Source organism: Oculina patagonica, chromosome 2 (genome assembly GCF_052425735.1).
Source record: "Oculina patagonica isolate OP01 chromosome 2, crgOcupat, whole genome shotgun sequence".
NCBI lineage: Eukaryota > Metazoa > Cnidaria > Anthozoa > Scleractinia > Oculinidae > Oculina > Oculina patagonica.
The window spans coordinates 44,976,634-44,992,336 of NC_135759.1; the positions used below are offsets into that span (position 1 = coordinate 44,976,634).

Genomic DNA, 15,703 nt, shown 5'->3' on the forward strand with positions numbered 1-15,703 from the left:
GAACTCTCTCTTCCGCGCCTCTTTTAGGAGTTTATTACATTTAGGGTCAGTTATTACATTAGGTCTTCTACAGGCTGAACCCAGGCGCACGGAGAGAGAGTCCAGGATAACTTGCATGCGCATGCGCCATTTCTTCCCCCAAATCGGGGGAAAACCATATTTGGAAGCCCTTTTGGAAACTCGCGCGCACAGATGACGAGTTCAACTACGCGACCGTGTACTAAAGCAGGATCACCGAAATAACTTTAAAAAGTCTAGCTTTGCAGTCAGTGGCTACTAAAAAATAACGACCAAAACAAAATCGCTATCCGTCAACTATTCCTAGTATTTTGTAGCTGTTTATTGAATCTGTTTTGGATGCAATTAAGCACAGTTTTCTATTCCATTTATTCGCGCGCTCGGTCGCGTAGTTAAATTCGTCATTTTACCGTACCCAAATTCGCAAGTAGCCAATCAGAAGCGCGATCTACTGTCCTGATATCCTACGATATCAAGTCACTGACCTGATATGCCACCATATCACGGTCACTTTGAAGTAAAGTAGTGTTACTGTACGATGAATTGAAAAGAGGTTTTACCAATAAAACAGAACTTCGTAATTTAATTTTAGCGGTGTTTAGCGATTGTAAAACGAGAAAAACTATCCCGCCTAAACTAAACTTGAGCGCGCTCGCCGATTGCGCGATGTTTGCCGACGAGTACTGAGACATTCAAACTGAAAAAATGATGTCGGAATTTCTAAATTTTTCGCTTAATTTTGATTTTGAAAATTTAGAGAATGAAATTCTAAACAAGCGAGTGGAAAAAAGGCAAAGGAAGAACTTGGTAAAAGTGTTAAAGACCAAGTTAACACAATTAATATTTGCAGTACGTACCTTGAAGGCATGGCTTCAACAGAGCGCTAAATATAACCGGAGTTTTGGCTGAATTTGGGTACGGTAAATACCTAATCGTACCTTTTTGTTACGCTTCGGCTGCATATCAGGCTCGTTTGGTCTCGCCATGGGTATTTTGGCTCGACTGCGTCTCGCCAAAATACGAACCATGGCTCGACCAAACTCGCCCGATATGCTACCGAAGCGTACCAAAAAGGTACGATTAGGTATAATGAGCGAGAATTTTTAACCTAGCGCACGCGTCCCAAGCAAGTGACGCCACACTCCTCGCTTCTGATTGGTTCGTTCTGAGCGTGCACATGCAAGTTATCCTGGACTCTCTCTTCGCGCGCCTGGGTTCAACCCCTATAAAGGAAGCGGGGGGGGGGGGGGGGGGGAAGTTCAGGGACTGGACTAATTAGCAACTAAAGAGAACCAAATACCGGCAACTGATGATATCCACATGGAGAATCGAAACCATAGTCTTACCTGAACTAAACCATATAGTGGCATATAAAAAACGCAAAACAGTCAAATGACTTGCGCGTGAAAGATTTCAAATCTCTAATTTGAATCATGTGGTGTCAACGTAACGCAACCAACAAAGGAGGTATAAAATCCTATACATCGAGCTTAAAAGACAGCGCTCGTTTAAAATAATGCAAGAAGCAGTACCTTTACAACACAGAATTTCTCTCAAAAAACAACTTTCAGCTTTTCATAGTAAAGCTGAAACAGTCTGTGGCAAAGCCGGACGGGGACAAAGATAAATCCGTAATGAGACACAATACATCGTGCAACGGTATTGATTAAAATGCCGTGCCCGGCATCAATAAAATGCAAGTAGTTAACATTTTCACGGAAAATTTCTTGTCCTTCCAGGGCGAACATTTTGAGAGCTTAAAGCAAATTTTGCAAATAGAATTGAGCCAAAACAAACTGAACTAGCACAACATGTGGTAGAGTACAGATTTAGAGGTGTCATTGAACTCTACAAACGGGAAACCAGGCAGCGCAGACTAATGACCTCTAGACACTTCCATGGCCACAATCTTACGGCTCTATTTAAAAACATAACGCCTCCAAATAAAACAGTGCCCTTCAGAAAGAAGTCAGTTCTTTGTCACACCAACTAACTACAAAGTTCTTTGTCACACGAGATAACTTCAAAGTTCTTTGTCACACCAGATAACTTCAAAGTTCTTTGTCACACCAACTAACTACAAAGTTCTTTGTCACACCAACTAACTACAAAGTTCTTTGTCACACCAACTAACTACAAAGTTCTTTGTCACACCAACTAACTACAAAGTTCTTTGTCACACCAACTAACTACAAAGTTCTTTGTCACACCAACTAACTACAAAGTTCTTTGTCACACCAACTAACTACAAAGTTCTTTGTCACACCAACTAACTACAAAGTTCTTTGTCACACCAACTAACTACAAAGTTCTTTGTCACACCAACTAACTACAAAGTTCTTTGTCACACCAACTAACTACAAAGTTCTTTGTCACACCAACTAACTACAAAGTTCTTTGTCACACCAACTAACTACAAAGTTCTTTGTCACACCATCTAACTGCAAAGTTCTTCGCCAAGCCAAATACATCATCATCTACGCCATCTTAGTACATTAATCACGTCTAATTTCTCTCTAGATGGCGCGCATATCTGGTGGCATTTAACGCCTCTTCAATCCTGGCATTCATCGTCCACTGTGTCTTGGAATTGACAAAAGGCTTTCCGTTAGTCATCTTGTCTATTGCCTGAGGAAACAGAGAAATTGATTCTCTCAGTTAGATATCTCTTTCAGTTCCTTGGCAATGCAGGGACGTTAAATATATCCCCCTCCCCCCACAACCCTTCCACCCTCCCCCTCCCTCCCCTCGAAATCGTTCCTGGAAACTTCGCCCATTAACTTAAAGTAACAAAGTTTGATTGGTATCCCGGATGAAATCTCGACTTGGAGGGCACGCATTCCACGAAAAACGGAAATAATGACGTGTCACGGCCTTATCGAACCAAAGCAGCCTGTCCAATGGACACACTTTGAAAAAAAAAAGAAATATTTAAATTCTCAACCTTGTCATTTGTCTTGTTTTGTACTGGAAGTTGATTTAGCCTGTGGGACTGGGAAAATTGCAATGGGAGAATTTTTCGTCACTTTCATATGATTAAGCCTTATACTTAATGAATCTGTTGAAAATAAGCATTTCATCTCTGTCTCTTGTACATAGTTGAATACACTTCGTTGTAGAATAGTCTGGTAAGGTCACCAAGTCGGTGAGCTTGTCAGTTGTTCTGCTCAGCGGGTTGCTTTTGAAGCAAATGCTGCACATTGTTGGATCTCGGTCAGTTGCGCCAAGAAACATGGCATCCACCAGGGGTTTTCGTGGAATTAAAGGAGCAGTGTCACCAAGATTAGTGAAAATCCAAAGAAGGTGTTGTTATTAATTGGAAATCTACTAATAGTGGCTTGGCCTTGCTAAAACGCGATGTACCTGTCATGAAAATTGTAATAAAGTGAATTGGCTGCGGACGGATAGCAAAAATATGGCCTTAAGCTTGTAAAAGTTGGGCCGGCGTTTTCAAGTTTGACAGTGCTACTTGGAAGAAAATCACTTAAAAGCCATTGATTACGGTTTATTCCCATCTTGAAGAATGAATTTATGTCTTTCTTTTTTAGTTCAAAGGTTTTTGTGTTGGTCACTGAGTACACCTTCATGCCCATAATCCTACCATAGTTTACATTAAAACTTAGAAGACTTCTCGTGATATCGCCCCTTTAAATATAAAGTCTTACTGAACTTAAAAATTTTTCTACACTAGACGTTACGCCTCACCTCTACCAGTTCTTTGAGCTGTCGGTTATAAGCCTCAGACGCTGTGTCGGAATCTAGCAAGTTGTTGAACAAGACTACCCTGTCTCCAATTTGGTGGATGAAATCTTTAACCCAGTCTGGTAGCCCGCCAATCCATTGTTTCACGTACCTGTCGACCGGGAGGATTTTCTTTTTTTTTGCATTGCGTTCAGCTTCATCGCCATGTGTAAGTAACAGGATCATGTGACCTTCAGCTTCTTTACCCAAAAAGGCTGTTAGCAATTTCAATGCTTCCGCGTCCTCGGCAGTAAATCGCTCGCCAAACCTAACCACTATTATGATGGCATCGAAACCCTTAGGAGCCATAGTGTACATCTTGGCTAATTCTTTTAAGATTCTTTCTTGATTTGCCCTGTTCGCGGGCAGCCAGGACCTTAAACCACTCATCTTTTTTACAACATTTGTATCTAGAATACCCGGAGTGTCTATCACTGTAACCTCTCTGCCATTGACCGTACCAGTTCCTTTCTGACAGTATGCCGTTTCAGACTGTTGACTGTCGCTGACCTTAAAGTAATCTTCCTTAGCTCCGATTATTCCGTTACCAGTGGCGCTCTTTCCAGTTCCGGTTTTTCCGAGGAGAGCAACGGTCAAAGGCTTCTGGTCAGTGCAGATCAAAATTAAAATGATCAGTTCTAAGTATTATTAAGCGCAGCGATTGAACAAGAAAAGACAAAAATCGAAATGTACAAGGGGCAGCGCAACCTATTGTTAGACATCCTAAGCAGTGTCGAGTCTCCAAGAAATCTCGCTATAACGAATCCTGGGCTTTGTGACACATGCCTATAATGAAAGTCCTTATATATTTTAATGGTAAAGTGCCGCAATTTTTGCTTCCAATATTTCACTTCACGACGAGAGAATGGACATCAAAACTAGTCAAGTTTGTAAATAACCAACAAACAAACTAGCCAACTAGCCACCAGCCAGCTAGCTACCAGAAACTAGACAACTAGACAATTACCTTACTAGCCAACTAGCAAACCAGCTAGCTAACTTACTAGCAAACTACATTATTAGTCAACTAACAAACTAGCCAACTGGCTTACTAGCAAACTAGCTAGCTTGCCAACTAGCCAATTGACCAAATAGCGAATTAGTGTACAAGACAGGAACTTACGAGCCAACTAGACAACTACCTTGTTAGCCAATAAGCAAACTAGCTTACTAGCTTACTAGCAGAGGACTTATTTACTAGCTGATTAACCAGATAGCCAATACCTTACGAGCCAATTAATGTACCTGAGCCAACTATTTTACCAGTCAACAACCTATCTGGCTAAGTAATCAACTAGCTAACTAGCTTTCTAGCAAACGTCCCAACTAGCCAACTTGCTAGAGTGATTTTACTTCAACTTTAAAATAGATACTATTCAAATAGAGACCATTTGACACTAATTACATTGTTTTCTTTTGTTTAGTTTTGACTGTTTAGGACTTATTGTTAGATGTTATTTCACGGGTTAAATAGAATCACTCTAACTAGCCAACTTGCCATCTAACTTACTAGCTTACTAGAATCACTCTAATCAACTAGCCAAGATACCAACTAGCTAACTAGCTAATTAGCTAATAAACCAGTTAGCCAACTGGTTAACTACAGTCATAGCTCTCTTTGCAACCACTGCCGTAAGCGACCACTCTATACCTAGTTACAAACGCCATTGTGAAACCTCGCTTGAATTGACAAAGTAAAGTAATATATCATTGCCTAATAATCTTCGTTGATACAGTTCTCGAACTAGAAGCTGAAGTCGGTTTACGGCTTGAGAAAGGGTGCGTACTACTACGTACTTACTGAGACTGATGTCGACAGCTTTTTGCTAATAACTCTAGTAAACGACCATAGTCTATTGGTTTGGCCTGTGGTCACTTACGCCCATTCTCGAAACTTCGAATTCCCGAAGTTGCCCCTTACAAAAACTACGACTAGCTATTTAGGCAATTAGCCAATCAACCAATTATCCAATGAGCCAATTATTCAATATAATAATAGGCCAGATAGCCAACTAACTAACAGTTTTCCGCAGTTACCTGGCAACTAGAGAACAAGCTTCGCATTGCTGGCTGGCTGGCTTACTAGCCTATTTTCAAAATAGCTAACTAGCCAACTAACCATCTACAAATCGAACCAGCTAGCCAACTAGCAAGTTGCCAACTAGCAAGTAAACTCGCCAAATCGCTAACTATAGCCAACTCGCCAACTCGCCAATTGCAAATCGCCAACTAGCCAATTCACCAACTCGCTTACTAGTCAACTAGCCAACTAGCCAACTAGTCAAGTAGCCAAATCATCAACACGCCAACTAGTCAGCTCACCAACTCGCCAACTATAGCCAACTAGCCAGCTCGCCAACTCGCCAACTCGCCAACTATAGCCAACTAGTCAACTAGCCAACTCGCCAACTATAGTAAACTCGCCAACTCGCCAAATCGCCAAATAGCGCACTAGCCAACTTGCCAACTAGCCAACTAGCTAACTAGTCATCTAGACAACTAGCCAACAAGAGAACTAGACAAGTAGCCATCTAACTAACTAGCAAACTAGCCATCTGGCTGAGTATAACCAACTCCTCAACATCAACTAAAATCACCCTGATCTATTTTATGGCTCAGGAAGCTAACAGCAACTTATCAAATTTAAATTTAAAGTTGTAATTGAGAAACTTGTCGCTAGTGTGGCATGTACACAATAAAAGATTCCACTGTCTAACCTTTACTGATAAATGCACTAAGTTTAGCAAAATGTAAGTAACATATACTTCTCTATTTCCAATGAAATCACCTGAATGTGGTTGTAAGGAATCCATCCTTTTTGTCCTTTGCCATTCCTTGCCCAGCACCAGTGGTCCTAAGGAGAGGAGAGGGACTTGATACAAAATGATAGCTATGAAAAATAATGGCGGATGAAGTGGACACTGCGCTGGGGAAAGTTTGCAATGTGTTTTATTGGAAAAGTTAAATCAACATCAGGTTAAAGCCTTAAAGTACGTGATTCAGAAGAAGGAAGACGTACTGGTGATGCTTTCGAATGGATTTGGAAATTAATTATTTTACAAGCATTGCCTGAGAGGAATATTTAGTTTACTATTGTGTTCGTCGCTTCGCCGCTCGTAAGTAGAATGAAGGACCATACACAGGTTGTATTGTTGACAATGCTTGAGTACAACATTGGCCGCATATATATGCCGCTATAAATTGATTTTGCCCGCTGTTTTTAGTTATAGGTTTTTAAAATCGGTGGATGATAAAAAATGACGTCAGTAAAGAGCGCCTTATTAATTATTATATATTGCAAATGCTGCTAGATTACAAATCCAGTCCATTTTTCCCAGCATTGTGTCACGCCGTCCCTGTGGAACAATTTTAACAGACGTAACTCAGCAGATCTCAGCTAGCATTTCAAAACAAATTCACATACATTGCCACTTTTTTCAAAATACAGCACCTCATCCTTCTCAAAGGACAGTTCCTAAGATAAATGAAAAGAAAACTCTATTAACCCTTGTGTCCAGGAATGACAAAACTTTCTCAAGGAAAATGCAAAAAAATGCAAGACCGATTAAGTGGAATTTTCGGGAATAAAAAGGGTACAGTCGACACCTTGTTCATGCACAATATTATTGGTCTTACTAGCTCCTTTTTGGAAACTGAATATGGCTGTCTCAACTATACACACACACACACTGAACTATGTCCTTGAAGCTAACCCAGCAGTCACACAGTAAAGGACTTGTACTAAGGAATGGGTGCTTTACACTCACGAATTTAATTGCGATCTTAACGCACCATTTTGGAGTTTAAAATTTTACCAAAAAGTTGAAATCTCTTTTCGTCAAGAAAACCATCGCTTTGTGAATGGTGCATCCGTATCACATACTCCAACGGGTTTTTATGCTTAGATATTAGTGAGAACCATTCCTTTAGTTAAAATGCTACTTTCTGACACTGATGTAAATATAAAAAAATGGTGTATTAATTATGCTCTGCTTCTTATTTTGATCTTCCTCGTGCGATCTTAATTGGAGCACGGACAACCACCCGATAAAAAAATATGAGAAGGACAATTCTTAAAAAATTCTTAAAAAAGGTATGCTAAAATTATATCTCTGGGAAGCACGTAAGCAAAGCAAACCAAACCCTAAGCAGGTATGACATGTTATTACCATTTCTTCGGATAAATTAAAAACGGTGCTACATAGTTATGCAGTTGTGTCCCCTAGTTGTTATTGTCCACCATCATCGATTCTTATGTTCTGTTGTGTCTGGGGAATGGAACAGAGGTTCAATGCTTTCAGGCTTCCATCGTGTATCCATAGAAACTAACCGTCGATGTCCCTGATGGCCTGGCAGTATATTTATACATTCCAACGACTTCGGTTCCTTCTTTCCATGCTGGTACCTGAATGGCCAAAGTGAAACCCGAAATACTATTTAATATATTGAGTGGATGCCTTGTAATGTTTACGGAAGATTTAGTTTATTTAAACAAGATCAGTATTAAAGCAAGTACATGTTGTGGGGACGTATGTTTACTCACTAATTAATAAACCAACTAACCAACGGGATTACAATATAATAGAATACGAAAGAGGTCTATCTTGAACAATACAATATAAAACGAAAGAGGTAAGCAACAAAAGCAAAACAAGCAATTTTTAAACTGTGGGTAAAAATGATTCGCTATCCAGAATGTCGTTTATGAATTGGAGGTATTTATGTTTGTGGAAGTATTTGCGAGGCTAACCTTTGTTTTGACGGAGTTAAAATTGTTTTCTTCATAGAAGTTTCTAACTGATGTTTGTCAACTTAAAATTTAGTCAGCTTAAAATATCCTATGTAAAATTCAGTCTTTCAGTTTTCTGTTGCTGATCTTAATTTTGTTAAGACTGGTTTTAACTAAACATGTTTTCCTGGTGTGAATGGGGTATTAATCAAATTTAGTTTCCATGTAGTTTGTAAGTGATTGGCTACTAAACATTCTTTCAAGATAAACCATCCCCAACGCCACCCACACTTTGTGATCAGTCCACACAATTATCACATTCACAAAGTTAAGATTTCGTTTTGCGGGAAAGAAAAAAAAAACAAAACTTGCCTGCCTCGCCATAATGCTTTGTGTTGCTGTTTCTTGAACGACGAAAAAGGAGAAATTAGAATTAATAACAGTGATTATTTCAGGCATTTTGTAATTTTCTTGCAATTTTTGTTTGATAATAATTTTGGATCCGTTATTAGATCCAAAGTCATCTATTATTTAATTTTGCAAACATTATGCGCGTTCCCGTTAGTTTTTCTGGATTTTAATTTATTAAGACATCCTGCCAAGGCTTGTCACCTTTCGAAGGTCGAGATAAAACTATAATTCAGGTAACTTAACAAACTTCATAATGAAGTCAAGTTACCGCGTAATATACCTTCTAAGATGCCACTAAAAGGCATTTGGCAAGCGCTTCACCAAATCTATTAACTGAAGAAACTTAGTTACACTCCATCCTGTTATGAATTACTATTTCTCTTACCTTCAAATTTTGTCCTTTACGTTAAAGCTTTGACTTCGCTCTTTTACTGATTAAATATCAAGCGGAACTTTTTAATTTGTTTACTAGTGACGTGTGAAAAATGCCATCAGGGGATGATTAGCTTTGTGTTTGAACCAATATCACAAAGGAACGTAGCAGCGCCCGTGTTCTAAAAATGCATTTCTGTAGGCATATTAATTAAAAAATTCGATCAAGAACTTTCTGCGCAGGGGTTTCAAGTATAAAACAGAAAGAAATGCGTTGGTAAATGTGGAAAAAAAGAACTGAGATTTATGTTTCATCGAAAGGTAACCTTGTCCATTTCTTCGCACAGTGATTAACAATGAAAATTACACATCATCCAATTTCTTAGTATCGGCTTTTTTAATTTGCAATTAAACCGAGTTATACGTTTTAAGGTCTTTTAATACAATTTCGTTCAAATTATTTTAAATTATTTTGGTTAATGTAGATATTACTATAACTCTAATCAATGTCTCTAAGATGTTGCATCAAGGTCATAGTCCAGAAAAACAGGAAGAGGTAACAGAACTATTGTTAATTTTGGGTGTGTTGATCTTTTTATGTTTGGTTACAAAACGTGTCTAATTACTATGTTGGCTTAGATAAGGCGCCTATTTATTTTTAAAGTGATGGTTTTGTGTAAGTATCTTAATAGGTCTCGGCTCATTTAGACAGTGTTATAGCAGGGTCCAATACAATTAATTGTCACGATTAGTGATGCATGTCCACATCTATAGTTATAATAGAAAAAATGGTTTGGCTTGTGATTTATTACTTTATAAGATTAGGTCATGGAAACTACTTCAAACTGACCTACTGAATACCATGTGTTATATTTACCAATACATGTTTCGAGAGCTTCGTCTTTATATTTATGCGATCTCAGTTCATTAGACCAGATACAATTTCTTTTAATTTTCATTTGTTTAATCTAAACAATAACATAAGCACTTTGTTGACGAAGCTCGGATCATGAAGCCAATACATCCATCAACGAAATAGGAAGACCAAGCTTCCTTAAAGGCGAATAGAAACCGGGTCAAACCGCGTTGCCGTACACGGTCGAACATTTTTGCGATGCGGACACGTACATTTTGGCTGATGTTTGGCTTAAATACTCTCAGAACGCCCGCTGCAAAACGCTGCTCCAATTTTTCCAAATTTTGATCAGTTTAATAGCTTCAACTTTAGGAGGATAAAAAAATAGAGGGAAACAAAGAACCAAATAAACTTGAGAAGATAGACATATGGCAGGGGACAAAGAGTATAAGTGGGATGAATGTATGAATGCAATGTATGAATACATCAATCCGCAAGTTTTAATTACTCTATAACTTTAAGATCAGTTGCCTCGAGTCATAGTACAGCCGAAAAAAGGACTAGAAAAACAGGAAGACATAACAGATCTAGAGTTACTGTGTTGTTAAAGTGTATAGATATTTTTCTATAAATTTTTATCACAAAACGCCTAAAATACTTTTCCTGGCTTGAATAGATTAGCGCCACTTCAATCATAAAGCGAATATAGCTCTTTGTCTTGTTTTTTTTTTTTAATAATGGGTCTCGGTGCATTTAGATTAGTGTCGAAAGAAATGTGTCGGTCATGATTAGTTATACTTGATTTTTACATGTATAGCTCAAACAAAAAAAAAGGAAATCGATGCCCAAGATGCCTCAAGATATAGCTAAATGACTAAATCGGGTAACACGGTTAAACATATTTTTAGATGTAGATCATTCTTTTCATTTTTTCATTCGTGAGTTTGAGATGTTGCCTCAAGCTATAGAACAGAAAAACAGGATGATGTAGCAGAGCTTTTGTTTAGGTTAGATGTGTCTTAACGTGTCCAGCTCTCGGTGCACCCCCATTAGAGTTGTAAACAAGGGCCAATGTTATTAATTTTCACGATAAGTGATGGATTTGAAGTTTCGCTCAATGTGTGACTTTACTTCGTTTCCATTTCTTAATGAGTTTTTCTAATTACCGCCGTTTTATCTTGACAATAATTTAAGCACTTTGTTGACGAAGTTTTGACCACATAGCCGAATTATACCGATGCAAGATTTTGGAAAAAATTGTGTCATTTTTATCACTCTGACTTTTGTATTAGTCACAACTGACGCTAACCCTTCACGCAACTGAAATAGATGTTGAAACTAAAACTGTTGTTTTCACCCAAATGCATGTTGTTTATAATTTGACCTAAAAAATTTCAGACCTGTTCACATTAAATGGTTTGTCACTGAATCTTTAAACATTGTTCACTAGACATCAGTAGTAAAAGCGATAAAGTTGTAACACGCTATTTAAATAAACACGTAGCGCAAGGCTTGCGCGAGTGACCATAACGTTATTTGATCCTTTTTAACTCGGAAAGAGTTGTAGTTAGCGAAGTGAATTTCACTCCTTCCCTTCTTCACTCGTTTCCTGTTAGACATAGGAACGCAATGCGTACAAGTGTTTTAAGGCCTCTAGAGAATTAGACCTGTTCTCTGATTACTTACTTTTCTAGTTAAATTACATAATATTAACATGCTTAATTGCCAGCCGAAGCATTGTTTTAATGTCAGTTTTCTTGAAATAGACCAAAGCTTAATTTTTCCAATATTTTGCCTAACCTTCAAAAATCAAAAAGGAAAAAATAATAAAGAGAAAGAAAACAATTTGCAACGGATGGGAACTCTATCTCTTGTCCTTTCGGCCTGCTCTTGATGAGCAGCTAGATGAAAATCAAGCTAAGTGAAGTGAACTGAAGTGTAGAATGTTTAGCATAATTCGTTTTGGCAAATCTTTATTTGTCAGTTTGTTGGTCGATTCTTGTTTCCAAATACATTTTCCGAGTTTTGTGGCTTATAGCCACAGTTATTATATGTTACGCTCGTGCGATACATCTGTATAATTGGCCTTAAGTCCAACAATTTTAACGTTTACAAAATTCATGTGGTGGTTGAAATGGTGTACTACTTCGAGTACTACTTCTTACATATAAGTATAGAAGGGGCCATTGATGTATCATCCAAGAAGCGGACTAACGTTTTGCGTATGGGTTTGACTCTTCACCGTAAACGACTTCTCTTTGTCGCAGGATTCTTGGGCAGTTTAACCCAATGAGAAGTCCCACTTCAATGTCTTCCATGTAGTGGGCTATCTCGCCGCTAGCTTCCTCCAAATGAGCTATCTTGCCAATTGTCGCGGTATTTCGTGGCGGGCTGCTGGGATGATATTCCGAGTGAATGTTCTGGGCAAGTCCAACATTTTTTACATCCTCTTCTTTAATTATGTAAACTACCACTAATCCTTCAATGGCCTTCGTCCTGACATTGCATGTTCCATGAATTGTTGTAAGAACAAGATCAGTATCACTTCCTTCGATGCAAAGTGCATTTGCCGACTCCACACTCCCAAATGTCCCGCCACTAGCATTGTCCAGCAAGGCACAAGCTTTAATCTTCTTGGGTTGATCATTCTTATGAAACAAGAAAACTGAAGAAAACTGGTAATATAACCATGTTGATTGGCAAATCTCCAGCTTCAGTAACGTTGCAGATGGCTGTGCGGTTGCTCCTAACTCGAGGTTTGTCTCCAGCACGATTTTTTTCGCTGATGTCATTTGGTTTCGGCTTCCAATCGCTATTGTACAGTGACGTGGGGTGGGGCTTGTTGCAAGTTTTACATGTCTGCCTCTCCTTACAGTTTTTAGCAATGTGCTGATCACTAAAGCAACCAAAGCACAGTTTCTTCTCTACCATAAACTCTCGTCGCTCAGTCAGATTTTCAGTGCTTCAAAAACTGTTCATACTCATTCAAATTGTAAGGCCTATTGCATAAAGGGCATACCAGACTTCGTCGGTTCCTATTTCCCTGGTTTAAACCTGTGGCGAGGATTGTTTCTTTCCTCTTGTTAAGTGATCTTCTTCCAAACTTAAGATGAGCACCTTTGCGGTTCTCATCTTCGTGAGGCTTGTTTACACGTTCCTCTGAGGATTTGTGGCTAGTTCGGCCTGCTCACGCGCACGAATTGTGAGAACTCTTCGAAGTCAGCTATTCTTACTTTTGCACTTTTCGTGATGTGGGCATTTGCAATCTTGAACGCATCTCCGGATTGTCTCTTTAACAATACCTTAGCTTCTTGGTAAGATCCTTCTGATTTTCTCTTTAGACATCCATTGATGATCTCTTTATCTTTACCTTAAGTGTACTGACCGAGAAAGTGTAGCCTTTTACAGGGTTCGATTTAGGATTCAAAGGCAGTCATAAATGAGGGAAGCTCCACAGCATCACCATAGAACATAGGTGGGTCGCTAGATGGTAGAAGACGTCTGGCTTGCTGTGTAACCGTACCTTGAGACAATTCTGTTTGCTTTCTTTGAATGTCCACAATATCTTGAAAAGTACGGTCCTTAATTGGAAAGGAGTAAGCAGACAAGTTCGTTAAATAACCTGGAAAGCAATAAGAATATTGCGGTGTCTGCGGAATCCCCAATGTTTGATCTCCAGTAGAATTAGAAGATGCAACTGCACGGTTGTTTTCAAAGGAGGCTTGGCCCAATGAAGTGTATGGACTTGTGGGGGTTTCGGAGGGGGGTGAACCGTACCCTGAAGTCACCGTGTTAACAAGGGCTATGAAGCAAGATGCTGTACTTTCTGATGTGCGTGCCGTCAAAGGGTTCGAGAAAAGGGGCCTTGTTTGTCCCATTGTATATCCACTAAGAGGACTTGCTTGAGGAGGCTATAGGTGCCCTGAAACAGATATGCTACGGGCACTTACTAGGAAGGGCTTTGAGGCAGGTTCCAGAGGTGAAGTTGTAACTGACAGCGTTGCACTAGTCATCACTGTAGTCGTTACCGTTAAAACTGACTCGGGTGTTGTCAGGGAGGCAATGTTTGCATCTTTCATAGCATCATCTGCAAGCAAACTAGACACTGCAAATATTGGAAGCCTTTGCGTCTGCATACATGTAGGAGTGGAAAATAACTCTTCATTGTTCATTTGTTCATAAATCTTGTTCTCTTTCTTTAGCTAAGCTCTTCTTCAGCTCCAGTTGTCTTCTACCATTGTAAGCGCTTGCTTTTCCTTCAGAAAGGCTGCCTCGACTTCTACGGCTGCAATCCTAGCCTTAGCTTCTATCAAATATTTAGATATAAAAGAAGTTGAAGACGAACTCGAGAGTCTAGAGTGATTAGACTTTCCTGAGCGATGGCTTTGGTTAAAAAAAAAACAGAGTCTAGTTCAGCTTATCGATGAACTTTCGCCTTAGATAAATATTCGCAAACAGAGTGTTTAAATTTGAACACATCTCCATCGTGAACCTCATACTAAGAATTAGCACTGATAAGATCTGATTCGTTTTCCAGTGCAACGAGATCTATAATTATCCTGAGAAATTTGCAGTTCGACAAACAAACTGTTTAGACCTTTCATTTCAACTGACACAATAATTGTCAATCATAATTGTTAAAATCAACAAGTAGAGGCTTCATTTTGTTTATCTGACTCGACAAGTGACGCAAAGCCACACTTCTACGATCCTTTAACCTTTGTAATTCGTATATATTGTTTACCTTGATCCGTTGGAATTTTTCTCCTTGCGTCCGATTCACACCTCAGCACCATTAGCCGTCGACGTTGCCTCCATTCCAGTGAATAGAATCTTAACTGAATCATGAAGCTGTGTTTCTAATGCTGAATCCATTGGCGGAGGTTTAAAATTCCGTTTCGATTGAAGGCGAGCGAGAACGCCAAGCTTCAAAAATGCCCTCGTCACAAAAAGCCATAGATTCCGTGTTTTTGCTATCCGTGTCCGTATTTATCCTTGAAAACCGTTAAACCGTAAAAATCCCATAGACAAACAAGAAGAGCCGTATTATCCTTGTAAATTTAACAATAAATCACTCGAAAAGTCATCCATGAGTTGCAAGTTAAAACTGTTGCTGCGAACGGTGACAAAACCAGAAGCAAATCCTTCGTAACTTGAACGTTTTAATACAGAAAACACGAAGAGCCATGCATGAGAAAAACTCGCAGTCGAGCTATACTGACGTCACAACAGGGTAAAGAGGCTCACAAGAAATACGGAAATTCACAGTAGTGGCCCTCGTTCGAGAGGACCACAACGAAGAACACAACGGTATGACCCCAGCCAGGACTCGAATCCGGACCGTTATAGTGGGGAGCATGGATGGCGCAGTGGTGAGAGCGCTCACCTCCCACCAACGGGCGGGGTTCGATTTCGGCCTAGTACCATATGTGGGTTGCGTTTGTCGTTTGTGATCGCCTTGTCCCGAGGGTTTTTCTCAGAGTTCTCCGGTTTTCCTCCCTCCTGAAAAACCAACATTTCCAATTGGGCAGTACGTCTCGTTTTCCAGTTATAAACATTGGCCTCGCAAAATTGCT

At 39.3% G+C, this 15,703-nt stretch overlaps 2 protein-coding genes across 3 annotated transcripts in view; both read right to left on the minus strand.

Annotated features, from left to right (window-relative positions):
* Positions 1–15,703, minus strand: part of LOC144644906 (uncharacterized) — a 139,351-nt gene that overhangs the window by 45,992 nt on the left and 77,656 nt on the right. The gene's annotated exons all lie outside the window — the stretch shown is intronic.
* LOC144644902 (uncharacterized) lies at positions 2,343–10,844 on the minus strand. 2 transcript variants are annotated; one of them, XM_078504459.1, is made up of 3 exons: positions 7,184–10,844; positions 3,724–6,613; positions 2,343–2,646 (listed from the first exon to the last, which is right to left on the minus strand). In XM_078504459.1, exons 2-3 carry the CDS (start codon positions 4,147–4,149, stop codon positions 2,524–2,526), a joined length of 549 nt encoding a protein of 182 aa, XP_078360585.1. In that variant the 5' UTR covers positions 4,150–6,613; positions 7,184–10,844; the 3' UTR covers positions 2,343–2,523. The 2 variants fall into 2 exon arrangements, with proteins under 2 accessions (XP_078360585.1, XP_078360584.1); XM_078504458.1 differs by having other exon boundaries at positions 3,724–10,844.

Coding starts and splice junctions, on each gene's coding strand:
- LOC144644902 (XM_078504459.1), bottom strand. CDS start 4,149: ATGAGTGGTTTAAGGTCCTGGCTGCCCGCGAACAGGGCAAATCAAGAA. Junction 2,647..3,723: donor AGCTCAAAGAACTGGTAGAG/GTGAGGCGTAAC, acceptor CTGTTTCCTCAG/GCAATAGACAAGATGACTAA.